Source organism: Passer domesticus, chromosome 2 (assembly GCF_036417665.1).
Source record: "Passer domesticus isolate bPasDom1 chromosome 2, bPasDom1.hap1, whole genome shotgun sequence".
Taxonomy (NCBI): Eukaryota; Metazoa; Chordata; class Aves; order Passeriformes; family Passeridae; genus Passer; species Passer domesticus.
In genome coordinates this window covers 13,858,785-13,871,695 of record NC_087475.1, presented here as the reverse complement: position 1 = coordinate 13,871,695, position 12,911 = coordinate 13,858,785, and the positions used below count along the sequence as shown (strand labels likewise).

The window sequence follows — 12,911 nt, the reverse complement described above, 5'->3', positions numbered from 1 at the left end:
GTGGAGAGACTAAGTCAGGGCTGTTTGTTGAATATACTGTTAAGGACTGTTACCATCCTAATTAATCAAGTTAGAAATTACAGCTGTAGTCGGTTTCCCCCCAATTCTTGTTATCAATTTTCTTCTCTTTTGAGACAAAGCAAATATAAATTTTGTGTTCATTTGTCATTCGTTCTTTGACTTCAGCATCTCTGAAAATAACAATGTAGCACAAAAGACCAGTATTTACCTAGTTGTAATGTGGGTTGCCATGGTGTTTTGCAAATTATTGCAATTATGTTCACCATGCGAGTCGCCCTTGGTAACTGGCGAAAAAACTGATAATCCTGTTTTGAACAAAAGGTCAAATTGCTGAATAGAAAGTCTTGATTAACTAAAAGATGTACAAAGTGGAATTATTTCCTACCATTCAGAAATAGTTCTTGATCGGGTTTGGGGGAGGGGGTGAGTAAGTACATCTGATTACTGAAGTACAAAGCATTGAAAGGATGTTGTCTTGAGCCTTTCATGTAGTCTTAATGGTGGCTTTTTTGTCAAATTTACCCATTTGCGGCATTGAAAGAGGCAGCTGCATTTAAGCTTGAGAGATGGTGCTTTTTCAAGAGTTCAGTGCATGGAAAGTTCTCAGCAGTATCTGCAGTTTACTATTAGACCTTGGGCTATTAAAACTGATGTGCTGCATTTGAGCCCATAGCTCTTGGTGCTTGTAAAACCCTCTGACTGATGATCTAATAAAGTGCTCTTACCGGACAATCTCTGATCAGATACTTTAGGGGAGAAAAAAATAACCACAGCTCTGAAAAGGGTGGAGGTAGAAACACATGGCTGGACTGAAAAGTTTGCTTTTGTAATCTATGGTGGAAATGTTAGTAAATAAGACTGTGTATTCAGTTTAAGTATTTTAAAGGCCCAATGTATTGTTCCAGAATTCATTTTTATTTACATTTACAAAAGCAAAAATCAAACAGAAAATATTAAAAGTTTTTCGTAATGACCAGTCTTCAGCAGTTAGATAGAAGTATATAGAGGGAATGGTTTCCTGTTCTTTAGAGCTGTGAATTTCCTTTTGTCTTTCCTTTATCATTCTTGGGGGGGTGGCAGGGGAAGGGAGGAAAGAGGTAAGAAGGATTAAGGAGTTTTCTTTTTTAATTATTTCTGCTTCTAGTTTTTTTAAATGCTACCTGGAAATTAATTCTTAAAACTTTGGAGAGCCTGTGTGAGAGCAGCATGAAAGCAAAGTAAACCTGAACAAGTTTGTGGGTTTACATTCTGCATCACCTAGCAACCCCCTGGCTCAGCCAGTTCTCTCGTCTGCCCCAGTCCTGTTTACAGACCATTCAGACTGCTCTTCGAAACCATGAAAGATATTCAGTTTCATTAGTGCCATTCTCAAGGAGAAAATAATTAAACTTAAATGAACAAACACTGCTTAGTGATGCTTTAAAGTTCTCTAGTTTAAGGTGACCAGACTCTTGAGACCCCTTTCTCTGCCATTACCTTTAACTCTTTTGAGCTCCTCTGAACTTACATACTCGTCTACATGCACTACTTTAAAGTTTTTGGAACTCTCTTAACTCCTTCAGCATTCAGAGATGTTCATAACCATATTGCAAAGATAAATGGTTCACATGAACAGTCTTTTTGTCACTTTACCAGCTTGATATATCTGCTAGAGTCGACAAACCTTACTGTAGGTGCCATGTATATGAGCAAAACCTTTGTGCTCTATCTTACATCTGCTGTCTTGCAGGAAGTTCAGCATGACAAATCTGAAAAATTCAAGGACCGTACAAAAATTTGAGGGGAGAAGGAAGATAACAGAATTGTGTAATGACTGGGGGCAGTAGAGTGTTTTTAGCTTTCTAACTAAACTAGAGGCATAGTTTTTAAGAAATCTTTTGAGTTCTCACCGTTTGTATGTTGCTATACTCCTTGACAGGCAATACATGGATGGGCTGTATGAGCTCTTTGTGCTTTGTTGATAGTTGACAGACAAAGCAAATTCTTTCTGAAGCAAGGTACTGTACTTAGTTGTGACCTATTGTAGCCTAAGAATATGGCTTCCTTTGAGTTGTGTGAATAGGGAGAGTATTTTGGGAGAATGGGCTTAAACATCCTTCTAGAGGTTTTCACTCCCGGTACAGAAATCCATAAGGCTTCTTTCACTGATCCTTTTCTCAATTTAGTTTTCCATGGGTAGTCATTTTAAGTATGTCTTCTCTCAGTTGCTTGCTCAAAGTCCATTTTAGCTGTTTTCAGTTTGTCTTAAGTGAAATAAAATTGTTGGTAATAGCTGGGTCTCTTTGTGAATGGTGTGTTAGCCTGAGAAGACTTTTTAATCTTTTGTGGTGTGTTTTGGTACCTAGAACCTTATTTTAGTGAAGGTAAGAAGACCAAGGCATTGGATTTGATGTGAAGTAAAGCAGAACATATTTGCTAATTTAGTTTGTAATGTACAACTGTTAAAGTTGGAATTTGTCCACTTGTGGTGCTATTACATGTGCTAAAATGAGGGCCACTGTTTGCATCAAATCTATCACAAGGGTTTGGAGTGCTCTATTATCCTTTCAGCAGGCTGATGATGGAGCCTGGGCTTTGCACAAATGAGATCAATAAGTTTCAAATAACTTTTATGAAATGACATGTGACTGTACATCTAAAGGTATCTTAAAAAAATCAATTTTTAATAACATGTAAAACTCTTACATTGACCTACAAGATATTTTTCACTTATGTCTTGTTTGATAATTTTGTTTAAAACATTTTTTATGTTAGCTTGAGTGTTTCAGTTCTTGGGGGAGGGGGGAAGGCTAGGGTGTATTTCTTTTGTCTTCATTTATCTCTTGCTTTGATCACATACACCTCCAAGACTTTTAGTGGTAAAACTGGTATGACAGTGCTGAGAATAATATTTTCTTGAAAATAAAGAAGTTTTCTTTTGATCTTAGATGGTTTCCTCCTTTTAATTTTTTTTTCCAGTTATGGATTAGAATGCAATTCAAGTTCTATTATTTTGAAATATTCAGAATTACAAAATACCATTATTGAATCTCTACAGACTTTCATTTTTGGTAGCTTCTAAACAGCATTTGATGCTCTGTGGCTGACACTGCCTCACAACAGTGATGCATTGCTGATTGGACTGTGAGATAAGCAAGTTCTGAAGGAACTCCTAAAAAGTGTATGCTATGGAACAGAATTTTGTTGTGGGTTAAATCCTCTCAAATTTATGACCATTTTTCATAAAATCTGAAGGGGAGTATTTTGGATATTTTAGATCAGTGTTCTTGGCAGCTTCACTTCTCAAATGGCCACCTGGAATCTCCATCAGAGATTACCATTACCATTCTAGCATCACCAGTTTTTTTAAGATAGAAGGACATTTTGTGTTCTGAGAATTTCAGGTAGTGTTTGTCCTCATTCATGCTTTCTTTAAGGTAGCGAGTCAGGGTAGCTCCATTGCCTTCAATTGCAGTTTGTGTAGTTGCTTTGGACCTTCTGTCTGCTCCTGTGAAGGAGTAGTTCCCCTTGATGCCAGGTGCCTTTGGGGTGGCAGTTTTCCAGTGGGAACTGGGACAATAGATATGATTGTCTCTGAGAACAGGAGTATTTTGGAGTGGCTGTCTTTCTCCATTGCCAGCACTGAGTGTTAAAGTGATCATTTGCCTTCCACTAGGAAGTTACTGGCTGATAGCATCCTTTAATGTGGGTCATGCAATAATAATACTGGATATATAACCAGTCTTCTCCAGGACCTGTACTGCTTTCAAGTAATGCACTTTCAAAAGCATATTTCCTCACTTCATCTTTCATTTAACAGACAGTTTTGTATTTTTCCTAAGAGATCGTCCCTATCTGTTCATCAGCATGGATAATGTGGAATTCTAGAGGAGGAAAGTGAACCTCCAGGAAAAGAATTTCCTTTCTTTGTATGAGTTTTTGTTATCCACTCCATCCCACAGCTGAATTCAGTTATCTAGGCCAAAATTCAAGAAGCTCTGAAAATAAGGAAATTCTTAGAAAAGCAACTGAATTCGTATCATACCAACTTCCATTGAAGTGATGCAGCATGAAATGGAGTGTGAAATGCTGTGGTCACTGTTTACATTTTCCCTAAATTGGATGATCAGGTAACATCAGACTAAAAATACTCTTACTGAGAAATGGAACCTATTTTTTTTCTGGATGAGAAGCTAGCTACAGTATTTATTGTACGGAAAAAGAAAAGTTAATATGAAGTCAATGGCCAAGAGTGAGTTGATAAAATAGGTCCTTCTCTTGTGATCTGAATAGTCATATACCATGCTGGATCTGTGATCAGGTTTCTTAATGCATTGTAGTTAGCTTTATGTATAAATTTCAGGAACTAATTTCAGTTGTTATTACTATAACAGTTACTAAAACTATTTGCATTGCCAAAATGTGCATAACACCTAACAAAATATCAGAGAACATAGAACCAGCATTCTCTGGGTAAGGGATTTGAAGTGTAAGGTAAATGTAGAAAGAATTCATGCTAACCTAAGATGTTCTACTATTCTAAGCATATGTTGAAATATGTTTCAGCTGCAAGAAGCTTGGAAGCATGTTTAACATGGTACCTATTCCACTTAAAATAAAAAGATAAAAACTTCAGTCAGCTACCATCAATAGTGGACTCTTGACCCAGTTCCTTTTATAAAACAATTTATTTGAAGAGTCTGTAAAATATCAAAGGAATTTGTTATTCAGAGATGATTAAATGTTACAGTGGTATAAAACCTTAAAATACTCTTGAAAATCATCTTTGTCTTATATACTCAAATTGGAGTACAATATTTCAACTTAGTTCTAAGATGTTTTTGACTTTGAAGTTTCAGTTAGGCCTGACAGAGAGACTTTGCACATGCTCTTTGCTGTGCAATTCTTTTACATTTTAAAATTCTCAGATGGAGTTCAGATATATCTTTTTAGCATGGAATCTCTTGAACATAACATTAGGGTTTTTGGTTTAGTATGATTTGATCTCCTTGTATTAAAGAATTGGAGAGAGCTTCTCCATCAGTTTTTTGTTGAAGTGAAAAGAAGGCTGGAATGCCAGATAGCAGTAACAATGTCGCTTCATATACTACTTTGAGATCTCAGTATGTCCAAGCTCTCTAATGGAAGAGGCTTTGCACATCCCCTGGATTTCCATCACAGATAAATTGAGATCTTTCTCATGGTGTCACAGATCCATGTTTTCATTAGTGCTTGGTAACTGATTTGCTTTGAAACATATCAAGCTTTGAAGGATCCTGAAAAAGTTGCTGACCCAGAATTCTGCATCAGTGATTGCTTTTAACTTCATTACTCCATTTTTTAGCATTGGTTTGCATGATTCTTGTAAATAGTGTGCCTGTTTATTACTTATCAAGAAGATATTCCTTGATAGGAAAAATGCCAAAACAGATAAGATGCTCCTTTATAAGCTTAATTTCTGATAGTGGTCATTTTTCTGCAGGGGGAGGGAAGAAGGGAAGCCTGATGACTCATTTTCCAGATATATTATGTATGCTGTTCCGCGGCATCACATTCTTTTTGTTTCATTCAAAATTTTTTTTTCTGACAAAATTATCTTAGAATTTTGCCTTTATGAAGAATTTGCTGTGTGTTTTCTTTCCTGCGCCCAAAGGGAGGGGGGGAACCATGCGGTGGCTTTTAAACATCATAAGGTGTCTCTTTCATATGTCCATCCAGTCCTATATAAATTCAGATAATCTCATCTCCAGGTTGTTCCCATTAGTAGCTGCAAGTTCCAGAGTGGCCGTGTCTGCTCAGGCTGTGGGGGGACACACAGGCTTGACAGTCAGATGTTTTAAGGTGTCACCTGTGAGGAGCCCTCCTGATCAGAGTGTGCCACGCTGACTTTGCTCTGGTAGTCTCACAGGTCAGTTCCTCACAGGTCAGTTCCTCCTTCAGCAGCTCCCTGAAGTGTCTTTGTGCTTGCTCTGGAGGGACATTCAGGATGGAGCAGCTACAGGATGAGGTGCACAGAGCAGGCAGGCACCAGGGCTCTGCAGAGAGTCACTGCTCCTGCAGGGCAGAGGTGTGTGTCCCTGACTATACCACTTCTAACCTCAGCAAGTCCTCCATCTGGAAAAACCCTTTCAAAAGTTGAATGAGTCTGGCTTTCTTGTGTCTAGCAGCAGTAGAATTGGTTTGTTTAGAACAGTGCATCCTCTGAGGTTTTAATCAGGTGTATTTCCTCATGAAAATATGGGGTGTTGCTTGGGGAACCTAAGCTATGCTGAAATGATGGAATCACCATCCCTGGAAGTGTTCAAAAGGTATGTGGATGTGGCAGCTGGCCTGCTGGGGTAATGGTTGGACTCTGAGCTTACAGGTCTTTTCCAACACTAATGATTCTATCATTCACATTCCTAAGTGGGTAAAGTTTGCTGGTGGAGTCTTACTTCACTGCTTACTGTAGCATTCCTGACCTGAAGGCATTGTAGCAGTGGCAGGTACGTGTCACTCAGGTCTGCTTTGTCTGCTGAAATTCCCGTGCATGACACTCGTTCTCGCCCTGTCATTCAGACTTTCATTGCTGCTGGTGTCTCACCAAGGTGAGGCAGATGCATTGTTACTAGGATGTTTCTTTGTTCTGAACAGGCAAGAAAGCAGATTAGAAGTTGAAATTACTTCACAGTAATTTGGTTTCTGGTACACAGCAGAAAAATTTTCCTGACTTTACAGCAAGAGCTCATCTTCAAGTCAATATTCATATCACTTTTCATGTTGGAAGTGTAAAATCATGATGTAATTCTCAAAAGATGTAGTTACTACTGATAGTGAAACCATTGGCCAAAGAATATGCAAACAGGGGTTGTGGTTCTAGTTCCTGACATTTTGTCTACTACTGGGTCTGTTCCCCCAAACACTCAGCTATTTGCAGAAGACACAGACAGGGAGAACATGCCACACATGCGGAACAAATTATTGCAATTGGAGCTGATAACTTTCAGGTCACTGAGTTAAATCCTCTGTTGCCATGTTGTTTCCTGATTTAACTTCATAAAATCATCTGTCTTTTAATATTGCTTGGGGGGATCATTGGATTTGATGATATAGCCAATAATGAGGTGGAACCTCATCCTTCCAGAGGATTTCAGGCCACTTCAGCCAGTTTTACCCTGTTAGGCAGTACAATCCACAATAACAGATGTTGTCAGGAAAGCAGGTTTTGAAGCTTCTGGTCTTGGAATGAGTGGATATAATATGCTTTTTTAAAAGCAGTCTGGAAAAAAAGGTCAGTGAAGTGAAAGTGTCCTGATTAGGACACACAATGGTACCTGGATCAGAAAATCTTCATTGCATTGTCTCCCAAATTCAGCCTTCCAAAAACTGGTTTGCTGATCAATGACATGAGCAGCAGGCTTAAGCTGGCTGACCAGGACAGCATGTTCAGGTTGGGTTCCTGTGCTTCCTTTCTGATGGGTTTTATGGTGTGAGGTGATACCTTCAGCTCTGCAGTGCTGGAGACATGGGTTTGGGGTGTAATGTGCTCAGATATGCCAGCCACCTGAGACTGGGCATCATCCAGCAAGATCCCATTTTCAAAAATCCACGTTAATATTGTCTTCTATGGGGAGGAGGGTTGCAGAGAAGCAAGCATGGATGACAAGTAAATTAAACTCCAAAGTAACTGACAGTGGCTTCTTAATAATTTTCAGTGGTTGCAGCTTTATGCTTTTTACCAGGGCATTTTTTCATTCCACGTGAACTTTTTAAATGTTGGAGTGCCTCAGCATCCTGTCTGAAGACAGGAACAGATGCAGAACACAAGTGTCTTAGGGAAGCACATTCAGTCCTCTGCTGTAGCAGGCAACCAAGCTACATTGTCAAATGTAATTTGTAAAAATTATTAAGATAAAGCTCAGTAAAATGCATGTTGTTGACCCCTGCAACTTCTGTTTGAAAGGCTGTTGTAAAACCACTTGCCTCTGTATTTTGGGGTAATATTTCCAATGCTTGTTGATCATTAGAATGGGAGAGGCTAATTCTCAAGAACAGACTTACAAAGAAACAAAAATTACTTTTGACTTGCAAATTTCTCCCTATTAGCTACAGTTCATGGACTTAATACTCTTCAGGGATTTTCTTTTATATTGTGCATGTATTTCAGGGTTTTTTCACATACTTTTTTTATATTTTAAAATGAGCTAAGCATTTGTGGGCAGGATGTTTGGAAACGCTAGTTGCTTTTTTTCCCTCTGTCAACTTTTATTTCATTTCCCACGGTGTTGCAGATACCAAGTAGAACAAAGCTGAAGGTTCCCTATTATGATTTTGTTTGATGTACTACAAATTAATTTACAGACTCAGTGATAGCTGCTGGGAAATGAAGGATTGGTTTTGTTTGGTCAGCGAAGATGACAGGCATGGATCAAATAAGGGTTAACAATAATGCACTTGAACAGATTGAATCAGAACATAATGCATGTATTGAATTTGATTGCAACATGCATGACCATGGAAAAGTTGTTTAAAAGAAATCAAGGCTATGGCTTAATTATCAAAGCAAAACAGGAGACATAAAGAGCTACATGTTTCTGATACTGCTTTTTTCAAAAATAGCTCCCTTCACACAGTTATCTACATGTTTAATTTCCATGCATAATAGCAACAGTTATTGTTGTCATTTGTTACGAGAGATTAACAGATAGCAAGTACAAACAAACGCAAATAAGGCCTGAATAGAGAGGTGACAAAGAAGAAAAGACCTCTTTACTGTTAATTATAACTGGTAGGAAGTCTATACAAATGACATTAACTGTTTTCTGTATCAGTTGAAGTGACATCCAGTTTTTTAGTACCTACTCAACACATTTGGGCATTTTATTGTAGGCAATAACTTAAATCTTCATTTTTTGAATATAGTTTATTGAGAAATGTACTGCTCAGTAAAATTTATATGGTTTTGATCATTATTTCTTAATAGCTGCAAACAAGCATAATAGTAAGCTGTTGAATTTAAGTAGTTATTTTTATCCTAAGCTATGGGTTTTAGTTTAATCAGGGGGTTTTCAGTCTTTTTTCACCTGTTTTTTGTGATCAGCAGAACCTCCCAGTGCTTTCTTCAACAGTGACTGCATTAGACTGAAACAATAGCATAAAGAAACTTGCTTCAAATGTCATTATTCAATGGTAGTTTGAGAGGACCTTCTACCTTACCCTTGTAAGACAGTAGAAGCTGTACCTTGTGAGTGGTGTAGTCCTTTGTTTCATAATTGTTAGCTAAAAAGGCCAATAGATGGCAGAAAACACAGTTACTTTTGTAATACATTATTTTCATGGTTGTCTAATTTTGAGTATTCTGTTCAGCTGAAGCTGGGATGCTGCTGCCATTCCAGGCTTTGTTTTTTCAGTTGCACTTGCATTCACTAACAAAATATCTTACTATCTGGCAGTTTCCATTATTTGTTTTTCTAATATAACAAATTGCTTCAAAGTTCAGATGTAGTAATTTAATATGTTTTGAGTCATGAATGTTCTCTTTGTGCACAAGAATCTTTTCATAGCTATAGCTGAAAGAATGATGCTCTTCGACAGGAGGGTTTTAGAATGGGTGAGGACACTCCCCACACCCCCCCCTGCCTGGCTGTGTATTTTAAGGTGCTGTTTATGTCAGATTGCTGCCAGATGTTTCATAGGAGGTAGAGATGCCACAGAATAAACAATTTTCCAAACAGAGCATGTCTTTTGTCTCTAGAAAATTAACTTAATGCAAGATCTGTGAGAATTCATTATCCTTACAAAAATGTTTTTGATTTTTCCCTCACAGTGGCTCTAATGATATTCTTGGTACTCATGTGGGTGAGTGCCTGAAGATCTCAATGCTATCTTTGAGGAGCTTTTTTTTTGGTAGAAGGTTATTCCATGTCTGTTTAAACTGAGTTATTTAATCAGTATGAGACAACATAATAAACATCTACCTCTTTTAGAGAAAATCTTAGGTTCATTTGCAAAACCAAAGCCAAGGCCTGTCTTTTTCACTTGAGGCTCATTTGTGCTTGCTGACACAGGTCAGGTGTCTGTTAGGTCGGGCCCTAAGTTTGGATTTCTCACAGTGGACCATGTGTTGGTGAAGTAGCTCAGTCTTGGTGAATAGTGTTTTATGTTGCTAATGTCAATTCTGAAGTATTTGTCATAAATAAATTGTATATGACAAAGAAAGTGGTACTAGGACTGCTAGGGCAATAGTTGTGCAAGAGAGCAAATCACAGGTTTTTGAATTCTTGACATTTTCTCACTGGTCAATTTTAAATGTCGTGATTTACATTGCTGATCTACATAACAATAAAGTTCACACTTAGTGATCAGATACACTGTTCATACTGTTTCCAAAACCCCTTTCAAAGAAGGTTTGAAGCAGTTTGGGATTTCCTCATCCCAAAATCTGTTAGGTGAATTGCTTTTGTCTTAGGAGATGCTTTTTTCTTCCTCCATTTACTATAAATGGATCATAGGTTAATCTAGTGGATAAGAATGAATAAGCTTAAACTGGGTATTAGGCTTTAGATGTCAGAGTTGGGTGAAATTAATCTCAGTGCATATGTAAATACACTCTTTCCATTCCTGCACTATGGCGTAAACACTCACTTCAGGAAGTGCTGCATACATTGATATTGCCGTGGTGTTCTCCACATAGTTTTTCTTGTCTGCCCACATGGACATAAAAGCTCTGCTCTGCAAGGGCAGCAGGAAGTGTTTTAATGGATTTGGCATCAAGTGGGATAATATTGAGTATGTGACATGGCTGTAGAAATGGTGAAAGAGGAGATGTCTCTGGAACAGATGAAGTTATTTGGAAAGGATTTAAGGTTTCATCTTAAAAAGATAAACTAAAACAGTCTTGGAATACTTCTGAAATTATTATAGAATATATTTTTAAGTTGAAATCCAAGTGGAAATTAGGTAGAAGTGGTTGCCAGAGCATAACATTGGGACAGCTTGTCAAAGAGCTAGTGAGAATGGAAGCAAGCAACTTTTTGAGTTGTCTTCTGATTTGTAACATTTCTGTCAAAGTACCAGGAATCCAGGAATGGTTGAATTTAACTTCTTTGCAGGAGCAAGAAAAAATTTGGAAATGGGCAAAATTAACCAGTCACTATTCCCAGCAGAGACATCACCAGCCAATAGCCTGAAATGCAGTTTGACAGGGCTGAGCTGCTCCGGGCGGTAAAAGCAGGAACTGCTTGAGAAGAGTTGCAGGAACATTAGTTTGACTTCTCAGTTAACAGCAGAAGCTTAAATGCTCTGTCAAGTTAGGTGAAGTGAGGAAATGCTGAAACCCCAATCTTAGTTTTGTGTCCAGTATATGTATTGACCTAGTAGGGAAGATTAAAATTATAATTATTGAAAAAAAAAAATATCTTTTTGGATATGACTGCTCAATGCTCAAATGCTTGTTAGTGCGCTCTAGGCAGACAGAAATTGAGGAGAGAAAGGAGCAGAGAACAAGATGGTCAATACCATTTTGTTCCTGTATAAATTCGTGTTCGTCGGTATCCAGAATACATTGTGCAGTACTGGTCTCATCTCCCTCTCCACATGTTCCATTGCCCACCATTCCCTCATTTCCAAAAAGACCTGGGAGAGATTCAGAGAAGGGCAACTAAGATTTGGAGTGGTTTCCAGGCAAGGAACAACTACGTAAATTAGGACTGTGGTTTGGAAAAGACTTTGATTGAAGGTGATGTGATGGAGGTCTGTAAAATCATGAGTGGCACAAAGAAGGTGAATGCAGAATGATTATTCCTAGTCTCTCCTGATGCAAGAACTAGAAAGTGTTAAAAGAGAAGCTCTGTCTGTGTGTGTGTTTTCAAGAAAAATAAAGTGCTTTTTCATATAGTTTATAGTTGTTCTGCTGGATGTTGCAGATACTAAAAGTTTACGTGGGTTTGAAAAGCACTTGAAGTTCATTGGGCTCATTAATGCATTAATTCAGTCACCACTGAATACAGAGACAGTGATTCAGGTGGTCCTTGACTTATTTCCAAAAGTTGGGAAAATCTTTGGAAGAGTTTTACTCTGTCCTTTGTCTTTTGCCATTCCTTAAGTATCTTCTCATGGTGGTTGAGGTGTGGCATTGTTTTTAGCCTATGGTTGAACCTGGCATGAAAAGTTCATCCTTACCAGTACTGGGATCATTCCTTCTTGCATACTCTTAAGAGAAGCCTTTTGTATTGTTTCCCTGAGCTGACATAGAGCAAATTGGCTCAGATTTTATTTCATTTTAACTCAGCAATATGTTAGATTTTCCTAAATGAATCAGTTTATGTTGAAGTCTTGGAAGCTTTCTGAAAAAAACCCCAAAACAACAAACACTTAAAAAAGAAGAAAAAAGGAAAGCATCTGATTGCTATCAGAAAACAGAAAACTGTTTCTCCCCTCTAAAGTGCAAGCAAAGAAATAGCATTTTACTTAAATATTCAGTTTATTAGAAGTCTTGTTGAATGGAGTGGAGTGTCCTGCTGAATGGTCTACATACCTGGATAAAATACTCCTGTTGTATGTTAGTGTTGTTGTAACTGGAGAAGAGAAGAGCAGAAGTTTTGGTGTATTTCAAAGAAGGGATGAATGCAGTGTGTAGGGTGTGGGATTTTGAAGCAAGAAGACTCCAGCTTTGTTGTCTGCCATTAATTGTGTTTAAACAAGGACCTTCATCTCTTCATATATATTACAGTATCAGATTCACAGAGGATGTTAAAGTTGGCATATTTTTCTTCCTTGACTATGATTCATTTTTTAGATGGAATAAAACAAGCTATAACTTGAATTTAGGGTAAAAGATGATTTTTTCCTGTGTTCTGCCTTTCTGCAGGGTTGGTTAATATGCGAGGAGCCAACTTGCCAGAATCGAACGCGTCGGCTTCCGCTGAGTTTCT

The 12,911-nt window shown here is 37.9% G+C and overlaps 1 protein-coding gene across 1 annotated transcript in view; it reads left to right on the top strand.

Moving 5' to 3' along the window:
- POLA1 (DNA polymerase alpha 1, catalytic subunit) overlaps positions 1-12,911 on the top strand; it is a 183,477-nt gene that overhangs the window by 110,163 nt on the left and 60,403 nt on the right. Inside the window, 1 exon segment of the mRNA XM_064407423.1 lies at positions 12,848-12,911. This exon segment is cut by the window's right edge and continues 53 nt beyond it. Within this exon segment, the coding sequence (XP_064263493.1) occupies positions 12,848-12,911 (64 nt within the window).